The 16939-nt window shown below is 44.9% G+C and overlaps 1 protein-coding gene across 8 annotated transcripts in view; it reads left to right on the plus strand.

Annotated features, from left to right (window-relative positions):
- LOC135897579 (protogenin-like) overlaps positions 1-16939 on the plus strand; it is a 358787-nt gene that overhangs the window by 319714 nt on the left and 22134 nt on the right. For 7 of the 8 annotated variants that reach the window (XM_070537250.1, XM_070537244.1, XM_070537246.1 and 4 more), the window contains 5 exons: positions 546-708; positions 4455-4585; positions 10423-10596; positions 13342-13500; positions 14148-14253. In XM_070537250.1, the coding sequence (XP_070393351.1) occupies positions 546-708; positions 4455-4585; positions 10423-10596; positions 13342-13500; positions 14148-14253 (733 nt within the window). Of the gene's footprint in view, positions 1-545; positions 709-4454; positions 4586-10422; positions 10597-13341; positions 13501-14147; positions 14258-16939 lie in introns of those variants that run through there. The other variant, XM_070537251.1, reaches the window with a different exon arrangement.

A 16939-nucleotide genomic window follows, 5' to 3' on the forward strand; every position in this document is an offset into this window, starting at 1 on the left:
AGAAACGATGCCATAGTCACACAGCAATAACGAAACCAAGCCGTAGCCACACAGCAATTCAGGAAGCCAAGCCGTAGCCGTGCAGCAATAACGAAGTCAAGCCATAGCCACACAGCAATAACGAAACCAAAACTTCTAGCCCAGATTTCTGATTGAAATTTTCGTTCGGATCCGCATATAGTACAAGACGAAAATTTGGGACACTAATAATAGGAAAGAAACCTCATATTATACGCGGGTTTTTACGGTATTATCTCATGTACTGGAAAGAGGCCAATTGTAAGCAACACTGCTGTAACAAGAATATATTGTTCATTGAGTGTGAAAAAAAATAGAAAGTTGCAACACACAAGCAAACGATAATGCTTGCTTTTTTAGTCTGCCCTTATGTTTGTCTTTTGGCTCACTGGTAATAATTTTGAGCATATGATATTGGTTCTACATGAGGATTTTATTATGCAGCTTTTCCACGCTTTCACTGAGCCATCTTGTACAAAGCTCCGTGACAATGGTAGTGGTAACGGGGTCCTTGTTTTCTCACTTAGACCCACCTGGTGGCTTGGAAGCGGAGCCAACATCACCACGTTCTATTCACCTGTCCTGGAAGCCACCTAACTCCATTCACAACATCACCTACTACACCGTTCGCTACAGTGCCGTTCATCCCAAGAACCACATGAACTCTTCTGTGGTGCATTATGTTCGAAGGTAAGCTAGAGGTGCCATCATATTGGATTTGATTAAGTTTTGATACAGAGTAAGTGTTAAGAGAGAACATCAGTTGTTGGTTACCAAGGGTTTAGTTCTTCGTGTATTCGCACAGTCTTTTATTTAAATACGCAAAGAGCACTCTTTTCAGTTCAAACCTAATGGGTGTGCTATGTTGTGTGTAGTGCAGCCTTATATTACTGTTTAAATACCTTTGTTATATCTCATTTTAGTTATAAACATGCATTTGTTACTCGCTAATGTGAGCAAGAAAACGTTTCAATTTACTTTTTGATCCGTAATTCGTTATACCCATGTTTTTGATATCGAAGTTGGACTGTGGTAAGCGTTAGTTCTTTGAAGTTTGGTTTACTTATGCTGATGTGTTCGTGCTTGCAAAAAGCAGTCTGCGTGAGAAATGATCATGATAGTGGCTGGCTAGCGCTGACTTGGTTTAAAATTCAATTCCAGCAGGTATGTTTTTTTAGACTGCTTTTTAGATAGTAAGATAGTGCCTGTTAAAAAGAAGTAAATAAGGTAAACATATTGTAAACATAACTTCATAACAAGAAGCAGCATGTCAGCAATGTAAATATGACGAGCTTCATTAAAAGATCAAGACCTTTCATAAATGTAGGCAATCTCTCTGCAGGCAATGAGATGACAAGGTTTTGTTAAAAATAAGTCATGGCAGTTCTTTGCGTTAAAAGGATTATCATCACTTCCAACTCATCTGCGACATCGCACTAACACCATTGGGTTTACAGTTAAGACGCAGAATTCAAAAGCAGAAGTTTGGCCTTTTCTTTGCTAATCAACAAAATCTTTCCACTGAAGAAATGTAGAGAGACTTTTGGAAGAGCAGCCCACTACAATTCTGGATTGATATTGTATTTCTTTTAAATGTTCCATGAAATAATCCAATTAATGAGAGCAAAGGGAGTTAACTGAGGGGCCCAATTTTTATTAGTCATACCATGAGAAGCCAACAGACAAAGACGTCAAGGACAACATATGGGAAATTACTTGTACTTACTGATTGAAATAAAGAAATGATAAATTAATGGTTGTGAAAGTGGATGAAAAAACAACTTGCCGCAGGTGGGGAACGATCCCACATCTTTGCATTACGCATGGGATGCTTTTGTTTGTTGGCTTCTCATGATATGAAATAATGCAAGCATTTGTGGTAAATGCTGCTGCATAATTTGCTGAATAAACACTGGAAAAAGACAAAAAAAAAGGCATTGTACACACACACAAAATAAAGTATGAATGAGATGAAAGGAAGCTATTGGTACACATGAGAAGGGCATGTACAGTAAGACCCACTTTTAAAAGGAACAGCTTACTAAGTAATAAACCCAGCTATTTGAATTATTCAGAAAAGTGGCTGGTATGGCTCATCATGCAGATATCTGTATATAAGCCTGTAAGAAACTAAATCGAAGTCCTTAAACCAGTGAGCTTATTTGAGAATTCATCCTAAGAAAGTTAGGTTTGAAGGCGCCTTCACCAGGTCTGGCCATTTTGAGCTGACAAGCGCCATGCATACGATGCGCATTAAAGATCGTGTCTGCTAAGTATTACATTGCTACGTGCCATGGAGAGAGCCGACATTTCAAACCGAATGCCGTTTGGCCTACTCGCAGGCGCCGCGCTCCAAACTGGAGGGATGACATATGTCGCCAGGGTGTCTACCAACCGGGAAAACCTGGAAAACCGGGAATTTTCAGGGATTTTGGGTAGTCTGGAAAAACTCAGGGAAAACTCGGAGAATTTGTGCGTCTATCAGGGAAAATAAGCTGTGATTGTATTGAAGGGGTCGAAAGTCGCGGTAATGCTGGCTCGAGCAACAGGCAGGAATCGTATTGAATTGTCTTTGACGCCCTGTCGTTGGCTGGAGGAGTTGCCAGTGTATAGTAAACAACCGGCTTTCCAGATGCCCGATAATTTGGATGGCTTCACGGCACGGCCACGTACCCCATAGAGTCAATATATCAGAACGTCTCAAATTTCGGACGCAAGACACGTTCCCCGTCCGATTTTCTGGACGTTTTGCCGTGACCGCAAGGTCCGAAACGGCCTTAATGAAAGCCACCACCTATTCCATTTTGATTACCTCGCCGCCTCGAACCGGCACTATCGCACGCGGATCCGCTGGCAGCCATAGCCACCACTGCTGCAACGCTACGCCTGGCTGCTTCGACGTTCGCTATTAAGCTGCTTGCCGTTCGGTGCCGTGTTTCTTCATTTCTCCGCTGTCAGCAATAATTTTGGCTTCAAAGCTCGGAAAGCACGACGCATGACGGAAAGCTTCACCGCTCAGTCAACTACTGTTGATCCCGAGCCTGGCCTCCGAGAACTGTGGCTCCTCGTTGCGGGTCTTGAGCTTGCTTTCCCCGGCCCTTGCGCGTCATAAAGCAGTGAAACACAATACTGAGGCGTCGTGCGCGGGCTGAGAGTATGTCAGGACAGTTGAGGTTGTCTTACGAGCTTTAGAGAGAGCATCTCAATTGTGAAAAAGTTCGGGCCTCATACCACTGCGCTCGCTATCAGTTGATAGAAATGGCTCATATTCAAAAATCTTAGCTTCTATACACGTCTCCTTTTCATTCGTATTTGAGAACGTCCAACTCGATTTGCAATTTTTTTCTGAGACATTTTATTTGCTGCGCGTTTTACTAACCTCTCCCTTCTATTCTCTTTTTGAATGACATAAACACTTCTCCTTAGTATTCAAATTGGATTAAACAGTTTCTTTCTTAAATTTTTTTATATGTTTACTAGAGAGTGACAGCATCCGGTGATATGGTTTCAGCCCGTCTTGACATAAAACATAGTTCTGCATCACTCAGGGAATTTTGCGAAAGCATTCAAGTAAAAACCTGGAAAACTTGGGAAATTTAGAAATGCCAACTTGGTAGACACCCTGGTCGCTCTTAGTGAGTCATGACTTCGAGAATTATTCAAGGCAACATCTGTTATTTGTGTAATCTGTTGCATCGATACACGAATTAAGGTTTAGAGAAATAATAAAACACAAGGCGAATGTCTGCGTGTATTGGTTCTACTTCACAGCACCGCAGCAAGAGAGATGTACTTCCATTTCGTCTGTTTTTCTACCGTGTTCCAGTGCACGATCATGCTCTGTGATCCGCGTGTGTCTGCCTCAGTGTTTATGTAGCATTGACTTATACTGCTAGTCAGATGTTCTCGTGCACAGCGCGTACAATCATGCGCTGTGCGAAACTAGACAAACAGCTCGCGCGCGAGACAGAAAAGAAGCGATGGCGGTTCGGGACGTATGCATCACACGATCCGCGAGGTCCGGTATGGGAGTACGCAGGGAAGGACTTTCGCTTACAGAGGCTAGACGGGGCAAGTGGAGAGAATGTCTCTCTTGGCATTGGCGCTCACCTTCTGAAGTTATGGTTTGGGGCACTGAAATATTTCTATCTCAGCTATTAATGAACCAATTTGAAAAATTCTTGCAGCTGAACGTTCCTTAGAGGGCACGTAACAACTTCCAGCGTATAACCAAAATTTGCTGTGGGGCCTGGTGAGGGGCCCTTTGAGGGGCAACTACCGTGCATTCCCAAATGAACAGAGTCACTTGACTCTTCAATGCACCTTTGCTTGTGAGGACATCACATTTATGGCACTTCATTGTTGCATGAACGGATGCAGTAACATCTTTTCTTTATCTCTCCTTTATTCCCTTTCCCTCCTTGTGCGGACACAAGCACGACACCAGAGTTGGTTGTGAAGGACCTGCTGCCATACACGCTGTATGGCTTTGCTGTAAGATCCCATGAGTCTGACAACCGTCCTGGCCATTTCAGTCAGCTCATTGAATGTAGGACAAGCGAAGACAGTAAGTAGTCATTCCTGTATCTCACATCCTTGCTCGATCAGCCTTGGTCACAGATGTGATACTCTTGTGTGCAAAACAGATGCCAGTGCCAGCTCTTGGTTTCACACTGAGATATTTTGTTGGAAATAGTGTTGATAGTGTGCCGATAAATGTGTTTGCATTCTTAGGATACTTCACACACTTTCTGGGGGCTAGCTATCTGTGTCTATGTGTATGTGTGTGTGTGTGTGTGTGTGTGCACGTGCGTGCGTGCGTGCGTGCATGTGTGTACGAGTGCGTGTGTGTGTGTGCCGGTCCGTCCGTCCGTCCGTCCGTCCGTCCGTCCGTCCGTCAATTTTTCTGTTTACCTGGGTCGCTGGATAGACCATGGTTGAATGGGTGGCGCATTGGGTTACTGTGCTAGGGTGCTAGGGAACAGGGTTCAAAACCGACTGTTCGACCAACTTGTGTCACTGAATATCTGGCAATGTGTACATATGTCCTGCTCTTCAATGAACCTCTTTCATGCAGTCGTGGGTCACTGTAGTTGCAGGATTGGGTAGATACTGCAGTTCAATGAAACTCTTTGACATCAAACTGGAGCACTAGATTGTTAGGTGTGTGCCAGTAGGTGTTTGCCGCTCTCCGATGAACATCTTTGATGCTAACTTGGGTAACTAGATATGTGCCACTGGGAAATTGTCACTCTATGATGACAAAGAATATCCCTTAAATTCCTCCGATGCTGAGCGGAATTGACCCACGTCACAAAGGTTCCTCATGGACAGCAACCTGACACTCTAGCAGGCTGCGCCTGTGCTCCTGTGTGTATGGCAAGCTAGGGAACAATTCTCAGCATTCGCAGGCACTGGCGTACCACGCACAAAGCATGAAAGAGTAGCCTGGTTGCAGTGTAGGCCTCATAGGCACTGGGCGGCCATCCTGAGGCACCATCAATGGGCTGGCGAACAGCGCTGCGAACGGCAGAAGTCAGGGGTGCGATCGCGCAAACAGCTCACTTTTCCGTTCGTTCGGTCTGCCTGCGACGTCACAAAGTGGGCTGTCCGCAAGATTTGTGAGAACGGGAGGGAGAGCACAGCCAATAAATGAGCGAGCCCAGCCCCGGAAGTTTGCGTCACCAGTTTGGGCTTCGATAGGGGACGATATATTAAGTGCAGAATGTTTGTGATGCTTTAATAATTAAACACGTAATATAAGAAAACAACTCTTACTGTTGCAACATATAATCTGCGTCGGAAATGTGATGCGAGTGAAGAAAACTAATTTAAGCGGCATATATTTTGGTTTAATCCGCTAGGTGGTATCGCACACGCCAAAACAAATTGGCAGGAGCGCGCAGTTCAATCGGCGATCATTGTTCATCGACTGCGAATCGTTATGCCGTCGCACAAAAATCTAAGACTTGACCCGCACGTGCCGCCGCACCAACGCGAACTGTTGGTCGCGTTCATAGAGGGCCACCCGTACCTTGTGCCGACATCGCGCGCACTGAGCCAAGAGCGTCCCGTCGACACAGGGCCAGTATTTTGTAGCGATGCCTTTTCCGATCCTATGCTTTTTCAGGCTTTTTGCGCTAAGCCAGTGGTCAGAGCGACGGTCTGCCCCCATTATCAGCGGGATCAGGCGGCCGTGTGTGGTGGATGATAAGAATAGCATAGAATAAGGCATAAGGCATCGCTACAAGAGAGCGGCCCAGGCCACTACACCGGGAATGCGGCCGCGATCCGCAAAGGCCGCCTTTGCACTAGCCTTGCCGGCCGTTGTCAACGGGAAACTCGCCCAACCGTGTTGCCGGCCCACCCCGGTTATTGTTTCCGCAACTGCGTGAATGGCCTCGCTCACGGAAGCCTGCCCTATGGATACGAATTCTTCGCTGCCGATGGATCTTTGGAAGCTCCCCGTCGCGAAGAAACGGAGAGCACAAAGCACCTTGTTTTGCATCGTGATGCCACCGGTTCGAAGGCCACCGATGACGTCTTCCAATTGCTCGCAGAGCCACCGCACAGTGCTCTTCGAGAGCCTGAAGTGCTCGCGGAACTCTTCCTTGGTAAGCTCGTCAAATGCGTCCCGAAAGATGCGTCGCCGAGGCTGCCCGAGAGACTCCAAAAGCGCGATAATAGGTGCGGCCATCGTGACTCGTGAGCGCCAAACCGCCGAACAGTGAACGCGATTCTCTGAGCACAACGTGAAACGGCGAGTGTTCTCGACAAATGAGCTCAGATCAAACAACATTAAAAAGAAGAACACTAGTTATATTTATCACAGCGCAGGCACAACAATTAATTTCACTGTGATCACAGTTGTTTTCAATAATTAACATCGCTAACGTTCTGCAGTGGCGGATCGCGCTTTAATCTCGTAAAACTGGACCCCCGGCAGGGCCAGCTATGTTTGGCGAGCAACGACATTACGAGCAGACGACAGGCGCATCGTCTGCTACTAGCGCTGCTATGGCAACGGCCATTCATTCTTCGAAACGAATGCCCTTGTCGACCGTTCCACGATAGCGGCCGATTTCACTCGGTTTTGGAATTATTGACAGGAGTGTGACGTAAGCGCATTTTGTGGTCCCGCCCCGGCGCAATGACGGCCGTGACGAAACGCGCGGGCGCCAACGAATCACGAGAAGGCAAGCGAGAGAACGGAAAAGCGAGCTGTTTGTGCGATCGCACCCCAGAGCACTGGCATGTGAAGCAGACGACGGGATGAAGGCGGTCACGGCGTTTCTAGTGATTTCGCACTGCGGATTTTAAAGCCTAACATACCGTAACACACATTTTCATGCGTCTGCTTTTTAGACGGGTTGCCACTTGTAAGAGGCAGGCCTCATTCGCGGCATCAAGTAATATATTAAATTTAAAACTTGTGCAAATTGCAGTATAAGTGCGCCCCATAAACAGAGAGCTCATCGTGGCAAGCTAAGACGTGGAACTCCAGCAGTTACATTTCAGATGTTATTTTGCTGTGCTTGTTAAGATTGTCGTGTATTTAATCCTGTCAATAGGGCAAGAGCACGAAAATTATAGATAAATACAGGAGACATACGTCTCCCTTTATTTGTTTCTTGAGCTATTTTGCAGATCGCAAATGTGTAGGTAAGTTCTCGTTCTCTGTTCGTTGTAATTTTTATCCTTGCAATGCTTCGCCATTGTTAATGCTTTACAAACTACCCCAATCTTCAGTCATGGTTCATTTCACGCAGCTTAGCTTCATGAGAGCCCTTGGTGGCGGCGAGTGTGAACACTCCGGTGCGTTTGTGTTTGCCTTCCCAATGCAACTATCAGCATTAGGAAGCACGAGGAAGGAAAATATACCCGAAAAGGAAGGCACTGATAAGATAGCGAAATGACGACTGCAAATCTGAGTGCTTGCCTTCGGTGCCTAAGCTCCAGAGCCATTACACCTGCGGAGGCAAAGACAGGCAATTCACAGGGGAGATGAAGCTCTTGTGTGTGAATGGCTCCTTTAATAATGTTAGAACAACTAGATCATAACAAAGTAGCATTGGAATTCACAGTGCTCAGCCATTCAAACGTGATAGCCAAAGCGCGTGGCTGGGGTGTTTTGTTTTTTTTGTTTTTTTTCTCCCTCTCTCCCTACGACAGGCGATCGCTAGGTGATCGCCATGGGACAAAATGCAGTCCCAGTGCTTCGCAATGGTTCTCGCTTTCACTGTATGCCGCGATGCATCACCTCGGTGTCCCCAGTGCTTACAGTCGGTGGAAAAAGTGCCGGCGATTATGAGCTTCGAGTATCGCATTTCAGTTGCTGAGCACTGCATGTACTCCCTCTCTCAAAGGTTTTCAGAACACGAAATCAGAGTAAAATCTAAATTTCATCACAACCTGGGCACAAGTCCTCGAACCGAACGGTAGAGTTGGTACATCTCTGTAGAATTGTTGTATTCTTGACATAGACTTCAGACTCTGTGCTGAAATTATGAGAAAATGGAACATATTCTAATTTTCTGTGCTCCGAAAACTTCTGAGGTCGGCTGTACTTTTGTCTACAGGCCGCGCGTATCTAGTCTTCCCGCTGTTCCACCTGGTGAGGCCGCAATGAAAAAAGATTGAAGTGAATAGTTTAACCAGCTTCAATCATGTTTCAGTAACTGTTTCAGTAACATGTTTGATCAGATTTGGCTTCACATGGTATTTTGGCAATGCAAAACAGGACAAACAATGGAACATATAAAGCCAACCTAGCTGGCAGCAGCTCCTGCTGCGCCCAGACCGGCAGTCACATGCCAGTACATCCGCAGCTCTGCCACCTGAAGATGCCACCGGTCCAAACTCATCTCGTGCTCAGTGCCTATACGTTGGTACATTTTGGTGGTTGCAATATGGCGTGTTGCTGCATTGCTTCACTGCTAATTGCGATAACGTTGACAGGCATCCTGAGATGTTTTTTGCGGGACTTTTTGTAACAGAAATGTGCACAATCAACCTGAGTTAAGTGGCTAAAACTTACAGGGTAACAAAGAAACTATAAAGGGTACTTGACTGCACAATTTAGCAATTGAATGCGTAAAACTATAGGCCATACGTAAAAAGATAAGGAAGTGACCGTATGGATTGGAGAAAGCACAGGTATAACTGATATTCTGGTTGAGATTAGCAAAACACTTTAAGAAGGGAGAACAGATTAAGATTAAAAACAATCAAGAAGGGGTGTTTGGCAGGTCATGTATCTTGCAGGACTGATAACTAGTGAGCTACTGGGGTAATACAGTGGGTGCCAAGGGAAGCATTGAATGATGTAATGTCACTAAGGATGGTAGGGTAAATGGTACATGTTTGTTTTAACATTCACATCAAATTTCACGCGCTTACGAAAGATGCTCTTGGGTACAACATAATAGACTTTGTTTGTGTCTTGATAATTTGCTTTCCTGTGGCCCACTCCCAAATTTTCAGGTGTGTTTCATTATTTAATGTACCTTTTCTCTGCAACAATGCAGAAGAACGTGATGATATTGCACAGTGTTATTCTAAATACCCATAGGTTATATCTGAACTAAAGAGATATCATATCCTCTTTGGAGTTTGTACCCCCCCAAAAAATAATATCACTATGTGCAAGAACAAAGGACTCTTAGTCAAACTCTTGCCTTTTCTTCGAGTTGACAAATTCCGCTTCGCCCTGCCATCTGCTAGCCACTTGGTTAGCTCAGGTGGTAGAGCGGCTGCCCCGGAAAGGCAGTGGGCCTGGCTTCGAGTCCCGGACCAGGACAAATTTTTCTTCAACTGCGAGGCTTTTCTTTCGAGGAACCCGTATGGGTTTCCTTTGTGGCAATTGCTACGATTGGGTAGATATATCATTTTCTTTCAATAAATATATGATCTTTCAGTACAAATAATTTACTTGCCACAAACACCAAGCAAAAAAAAAAAACCATGCCATAATGAAGAAAACAGCAAATGACAAATGATAGACAAACCAGCCTCCGAACTCCGCCCGCCATTTTGAAACGCCAGGGCGCGCAGCACACTTTGGCACGACATTTGAACCGCTTTGAGCGGGCGCTCGAGATCGCGCTTCCGCAGGTTTGTGCCTCATAATGCAGTCAATTTTTCGGTGCCAAAATTGCAAATTCAATTTTTTGGGGAGTCTACCCTGCCATACTCCTTCAGAAATTAGCAAGTGGGGCATGTAGTCTGCTGGTGCAGAGCTGAGGTTGCTGGAAGCTGCTGGAAGAGAACATTGACTCTCAGTAAATTTAGAATTGGCTTATCATTATGATTACGATGATGATGATGATGGTTGTCTTGTGACAGTCGTGAATTACGTTTTTTGCATACCATACACTATTTTTCTTTCTCATTTTGGCTCACTAGAACCTACCGTGCCCCGAGACATCACTTGGGCACCTGTTGACCTTGGCTCCATCCGACTAAACTGGCTGGCTCCCGAGTTCCCCAATGGTGTGATTCAGGCCTACCACATCTTCTACAATGCCAGTGTAGTTGACATAACACAGGTTGACAAGTGGAAAACAAAGAAAGAACCAGGTCAGCATTGTGAAGTCGTTTTCTATAATTATATTCAATCTATACTATTCGAAGTTTTTTTGCATGGGAAGAAATGCAGTAGGATGCATGTAAGTGGCATTACTAGGTCCTCCTCAGGCACACCTGTAGCATTCAAAATAAGGAATGCATCACATTAGATATTTCAGTCCAGCGTACATTGTTACTGGCCATAGGAAGACCTCGGCATTGACACCATTTCCAGTGCTGTGCCCTTAAATTCATGGTTGCTTCAATTCTTTATCAAAGGGGCCTTGAAGCACTTCTTATTAAACTCTAGAGATGCATTTAAGTTAAACAAGACTATGTCAGAAATGCTTTGCAGCAAAAAGTACTTCAATACGTTCAGCAGAAGCAGAGTTATTGCCTGTGGTCCCCTTCGAAATGCTCCCACTCCTTCTCCAATGCCTTGTTCTGCGAAGGCTGCAGTGGAGCAGGACGTGCCCACAACACTCTGCCTGCTTAACGTCACCATGGCGCGCAGTTCAAATTTGATTTTGAATGTTCACATAGATGCAACTATTTTCGATTTTCGCGCCTACAACCTGCCAAACATGAAAGCAAGTCGCCTCAATGAACCGCAGTGTGCTCAACGATAGAGCTCGTAGTGGCACCCTGGTGTGGCTGTGGTATCTACACTATGTAGCAGACCCCAGCAACATGCAATTGTAGTGCGTATGCATAGTGTTTGCTTTGTGCATGACAGGGCTGATGTGCGCACTCATGCTCGTGCTCCAGTCTGGCTGGGCTACGTTGCGTAGACTGGCTTTGTCCTGCGCTAGTTTGACCGACGTGTAGTAGACGCATCCAATGTGCACATTTTGAGGGGCTGAATTTAAAAAAATGGTTTGAAAACTACAGCAAATCAAACCTCGATTTATCAATATTCTTGATGTAACAAACTATTTTAATTTCCCTGCATTGAGAACTGTCTGTTTCATTTCTTTCTTTCTGCAATTTAACAAAGTAATTTTACCAGCCAGTTTCAATTTAATGAAGTTTTCGACCATTTCACACATGTACTTGGAGCCTGTATGGCTAGTAAATAATAATATTTTTTTTAAGAAACTAAAAAATAGTGGCCAAGTTAAAAGGTAATTTAAGCATCCTTCCACAGGAAAAGTTTGAACTGCAAAACCACCCTCAAAGCGCGTGCACGGAACGCGGTAATACAGGAAACACCGCCGCGCTATGCGTCGCGTTGGTAAACAACTTGAGGAAGCTGTGGGTCGCGCGGCAGCTTGCAGTGCCAGGAGAAACACAAGAGCTGACAATTCCTTCTGCGCACGAGGGACAGGGAGGGAGTCAACGCGCATTAACGTGTTCAAGCACGCGTGGAGAGGGATGAGCAGGAATGTACGCCTATCTGCCATCTCCTTCTGGCGCGCATGGTCCGCACCCCATATCTTGGAAGTAATCTCTCCACAGAAAATGCAAAGGGCGAGCTGAAATGGTTGGTGCATTGAGGCCCATTTTGTTGTTCCCCCGCATCTAGCATTGGTGGTCGCGTAATCTCATAAGTTTCCGAGACACAATGTGAAGCGCACGCTCGTGTTGTGACTGCAACTTCGTGGTCATCGAATGAGATCTTTAATGTTTGCCTAAGCGCGCACGGCACCGGTAGAGCGACGCACCTTACTTCGTGTAGTTGTCTCTTTGCTATTTATTGCCATCAGTGCTCCGCCTTTCTGCTAGAACTGTGACTTTTATTTACGTTTTTTTTTTCCTCTTCTCAGGATGAATATCCATATCTTTTTACACTTTGTTTTTCATTTGTAGATACCCACTGCAGGCACTAAATGTGGTCTGCTATGGCGTCCAATATTTATTGTGCTGCACGGCACAACACATGAAAATCTCGAACGCCGTGAGCCACATTGATGTATTGCCCTTGGCACGATCTGCACTGCACCTGCTGGTGCTCATAACTGTGCTATCATGACCCAACATTCTTGCAATTTGTTTATGAATGCTTACTAACAAGAGGCTGTCCACCAGAAATGCTCTAGGAGTTCTTGAAGTTGTTTTTATTGCTAGAACTTTAAAACCCTGAATTAACAAAATTTGCAATTTAACAAAGTTTTTTGCTGCATGTACAACTTTGTTATATCAAGGTTCGACTGTAACCAAAATTGACTAGACCCAGCGGCTACAACACTGATAAGCACTGTAGTCAATGTTTAATTTCTACACTGGCAGGTGCACCCCAACATTAGCAGGCAATAGGTGGCCATAGTATTATAGCAGTACTTCCGGAAGTACATAGTTCCTATTAACCTTTGAAATGGAAATTTTTGCTTGCTTCAGCCTGTATATTAAACTGCTTCAAGAAATATACACAACAACAGCAGGAAGAAGCATGCTGATTCAGACACCCTTCACAATTGATGTCAGCTAGTGGCCAATAGCAGCCGCATATGGGAATCTGCTATAGGACAAAATATAGCAGGCTGAAAAGAGTGAGAAGTAGGCTTCTGTTGAAAAGAGAGTGTTTGAGATAAAGATGACTTCACACTCCACTTGCGAGCTCCACGTGCCACACACGACTGCAAAATTTGGCTGAGGTGTTCACAGCAGCATATGCTATCCGCGGACTCCATTTTTTTTCGCCAAGCCAAAGTGATGGTTCAGCACCCTTTTAATGACGCAGTGTTTTCTTCGTGGAATCACCACTGCGGCAAGACTAAAACAGTGTAGTGACCATGCTTGGCATTTCACTTTCTACAGGAACACACCTGACATCTATAGTGAATGGATTGTCCATCAACAAGGTGTACTCGTTGCGCATGCAAGCCGAGACCGCAGCTGGCCTTGGTCCCCTGACTCAAGTCATCAAGTTTGTCATCAGTGTGCCATCACGCAGTACCATCTCTCCTCACCTTCAAGGTTAGCAGTAGCAGCAGAATCTGTTGTTTATTGTACTTGGGATAGCTCTTGCCCAGGTCTCGTATCTAGCAGGAGTACCGACCAACGCAGATTCGAGCTTGGCGAGCCACAGGACCACGCCAGCATGAAAGCGCAGCATTGTTCTTAGTTAGCAAAAGCCACTTGTGAGAGCTCGGACAATCTTTGTTGGTTTAGGCCTCCAGTAAGTGCGGCTCCGTGTAGTAGGACCGTGCGCAAGCCACACTGACCTCATTGCATTCACCCTCTGGAATGGCTAAGTGGCTATGGCATCGTGCTGCTGAGCGTGAGGTTGTGGGTTTGATTCCCAGTAATGGCAGCTGCAGTCTGATGGGGACGGAATGCAGAAACACTCGTGTGCTGTACTTTAGGTGCTTATTAAAGAACCTCACGTTGCTAACAATAATATGTGGACCCCCCTGTGGCATCTCTCAAAGCCTATGGGTAGCTTTCGTACATCAAGCCTGTTTGTTTGTTTGTTTGTTTGTTTGTTTGTTTGTTTGTTTGTTTGTTTGTTTGTTTGTTTTGTACAAAGATATGAACACTTGTGTATTGCCTTCTCACAGAGTGGTTAAATGTGAAGCTTGTACTGAATTCCTTCTCTTGTCTTCTTCATGATCTTGATATAGCTGCAGGCCAGGAAGCAAATGACCCGTCTCTAGGAATCTTGCTGGGCGTACTGGCTGGTCTGTTGTGCATGGCTGCATGTGCGATCATCATTCTCTACAAGAACAGGTAGGCACTATGGTGGCTCACACAACCTGAACTCTGTTTTTGATTATCCTGCCATTTTGTGCCTTGCTTCCCGCAAGCCACTGAATGTAACTAGCAGGATGACCAGATGGCAAACCTCCTCATTTAATGTGTGGAACAGTTAACCCAGGGTTTACTAGAGCAACATTATGGCAAGAAATCCACTGGAATGAGATCAGTGTGATTGTGGTTGACTTGCGCTAATTCTTCCTTGATGGAACCGATATAATTGGTTGAAGTATCCAGCAGGTTGAATTATAGGAAAAGGCAGAAAAATATTTCCAAACACATCGCTGCTTCATTTGGCAGTACAGTAGACTTTCGTTAATTTGACTCCGGTTAATTCAGTTTTTTGGTTAATTCAATTCTGACCGAAGGTCCCAGCCAGCGCCCATACATTTCTATGGGACCAAGTTTTTGTTATTTCGATCCTGAAATTGGCCTATGCCAAGCCATTCGAACTTGGCTGGTCACCAAGCACACGCCCTACCCCAATGGTGACCACAATTGGTGACTCCACTAGTGGCATCACCAGTCTTGGTGGCACTTAGAGCATAGTGAATGCGTCGAACACTCATCATCTCTCATAGAAAACACCTATTTCTGGCCTGCCCCAGCAAGAATTTAAAATGAGAACGGTAGCTTACAATGTTTTTTTCTCCGCGTGACTCCCCTCTCTTGTAATCTGGCTTTGCCGCGTAGCTTTATGACGGCAGTCGGTGCAGTTGCAGAGTAGTACGAGAGATGGCATGAGTGTTGCGCTGCTAACGCCACCTAACGGCAGGGTTACTTGGGCGGAAAAAGAACGAGACTCTTGGGCTCAGGGTCAGGAAGCCGTGCGGACGTTCTGCGCTTGCGCCGATCCATGCTTCTGCAAGACCATCTTGTGAGGCCTAGGTGTAGGACACCAGAATGAATGAACATTATCGTTCAAATGCACCACCGTTTGCATGACCGTACACACAAACGACCAGGTGTTTACACAAACAACCAGGCCAGCATGGGACGAACATATTCACACGGCTCGGTATTTAGTGGCAGTGAGTCGTACTTACTTGATTTCTCGCACGCCCATCGGCATGTTCTGGGGATAGCAATTCGGCTAGCAGGCATTAGTGTATGAAAGGTGCAATATATGTTCTTGTGATTGTTTGCACTACTGTGTTGTCGTTCCTCTGTCCCAAGAGCATCGGTGCGACCCCCCACAAACCCCATAATGCATTCATTAGCTTTGAATATTCAATCAAATAACAATATGCACATGCATTTATTAGCAAGTTTAATTAATTTGTTGCGTTGGAACACTGCAATTGCATTGTCAGTGTTAGAAAGACTAGACTAGTAAGCCATTATACTAAAGCATTGTGTATCTGGCTCATGTTAACGTGGAAAATTGAGTAATTCCCACTAGCTGTCCTCGCCACCCTGTGCCTTATTATACCGCTTCAAATGCCCGTAAACTCAAAGGCATTTGACCCTGTGCCAGTCTTCGCTCATCGCACTTGCTGTCAAGAAATAAGCTCAGAATTGTGTGTCGTATTGCAAAAAAAAAAGATAAAGAAAGGAAAGGAAAAAAAATTGAATCCTCACCCTCCAAAAACATGTGCTTCTCGCTATTGAGAGGTTGGCTTTCCCGCTAAGTTTAGACGTTTAGTGGCTAAGTATGCTTTACAGGCAAAATTTCGCTAGCAGCACAAAATCATTACAAAATTCAGCATGACATTGCCCCAATATCCTTGGATTAAATAGAAACAAATGTTAAAAACCGTGTTCGATCCCGCGCAGCAAGCGATATATTCAATTTGATTCGAATATCTGTATACAATGGCAAATTCAAACATTTTCGAATACCTATTTTTCTAATTCAATAGGAATATTAGGAATATTCGATAATAATCAAACTTTTTCGAATATTTGCACACCCCTGATAAATACTAATTATGAATTGTTGTCAGCTGTTCTTACTTCTAAATCTGCCAAAAGGAAATCGAATATTGGCATTTTTGGTGAGAAATAAAGTGTCTTTGATACAGTTGGTGTCCCCTAGCAACACCGAAGCAGATGTTGCAGCTATTGTGGACACAATTGTGGCCATTGGAGTTTACAAGCATGTGAATACTTCCAGTAAAGTTCAAATTATCTGGCGAGGGCCAATTTCAGGTTCAATATAATGAAAGTTCTGGCTCGCAGAAATGTATTGACACCTTTGGGGATCTTCGGTCCAGATCTAACTGAACGAAAAATCCGACTTGGTGGAGTTTAATTATTGCAACAATACTGTATTACCAATGGATGTACTATCAACTGCAGTCACTTTGACTGGACAGATGCCCCTTGACACTTGTTTCACTCCCCTAAACTAAGGTGGACGCTCTGGTTCAGTAATGCACCTGGACAGCTTTTGAGCTGTATTTTTCTAATCTGGTGCTTTCAGCACCTGTCTAGTTGAAGAGCAAGTCTGAAGCTACTGTGCAGTGTGGGGATTGCTAGAGTTATTGAGCTTGAGCTTACTCATTTAAGGGGCATTGCTGCTATTCATTCTGCGAAGTTGTGGAGGATTGTCAGGTTAAGGTCCATCGGTAAGTATTAGGGTAAGTAAAGGAATTTGGACGCAGTATGGAAACGAATAAAACATTGAAATTCAAGAAGAGCACATTACAAAGGCCTC

The sequence above is a fragment of the Dermacentor albipictus genome, chromosome 4 (assembly GCF_038994185.2).
Source record: "Dermacentor albipictus isolate Rhodes 1998 colony chromosome 4, USDA_Dalb.pri_finalv2, whole genome shotgun sequence".
Classification (NCBI taxonomy): Eukaryota; Metazoa; Arthropoda; class Arachnida; order Ixodida; family Ixodidae; genus Dermacentor; species Dermacentor albipictus.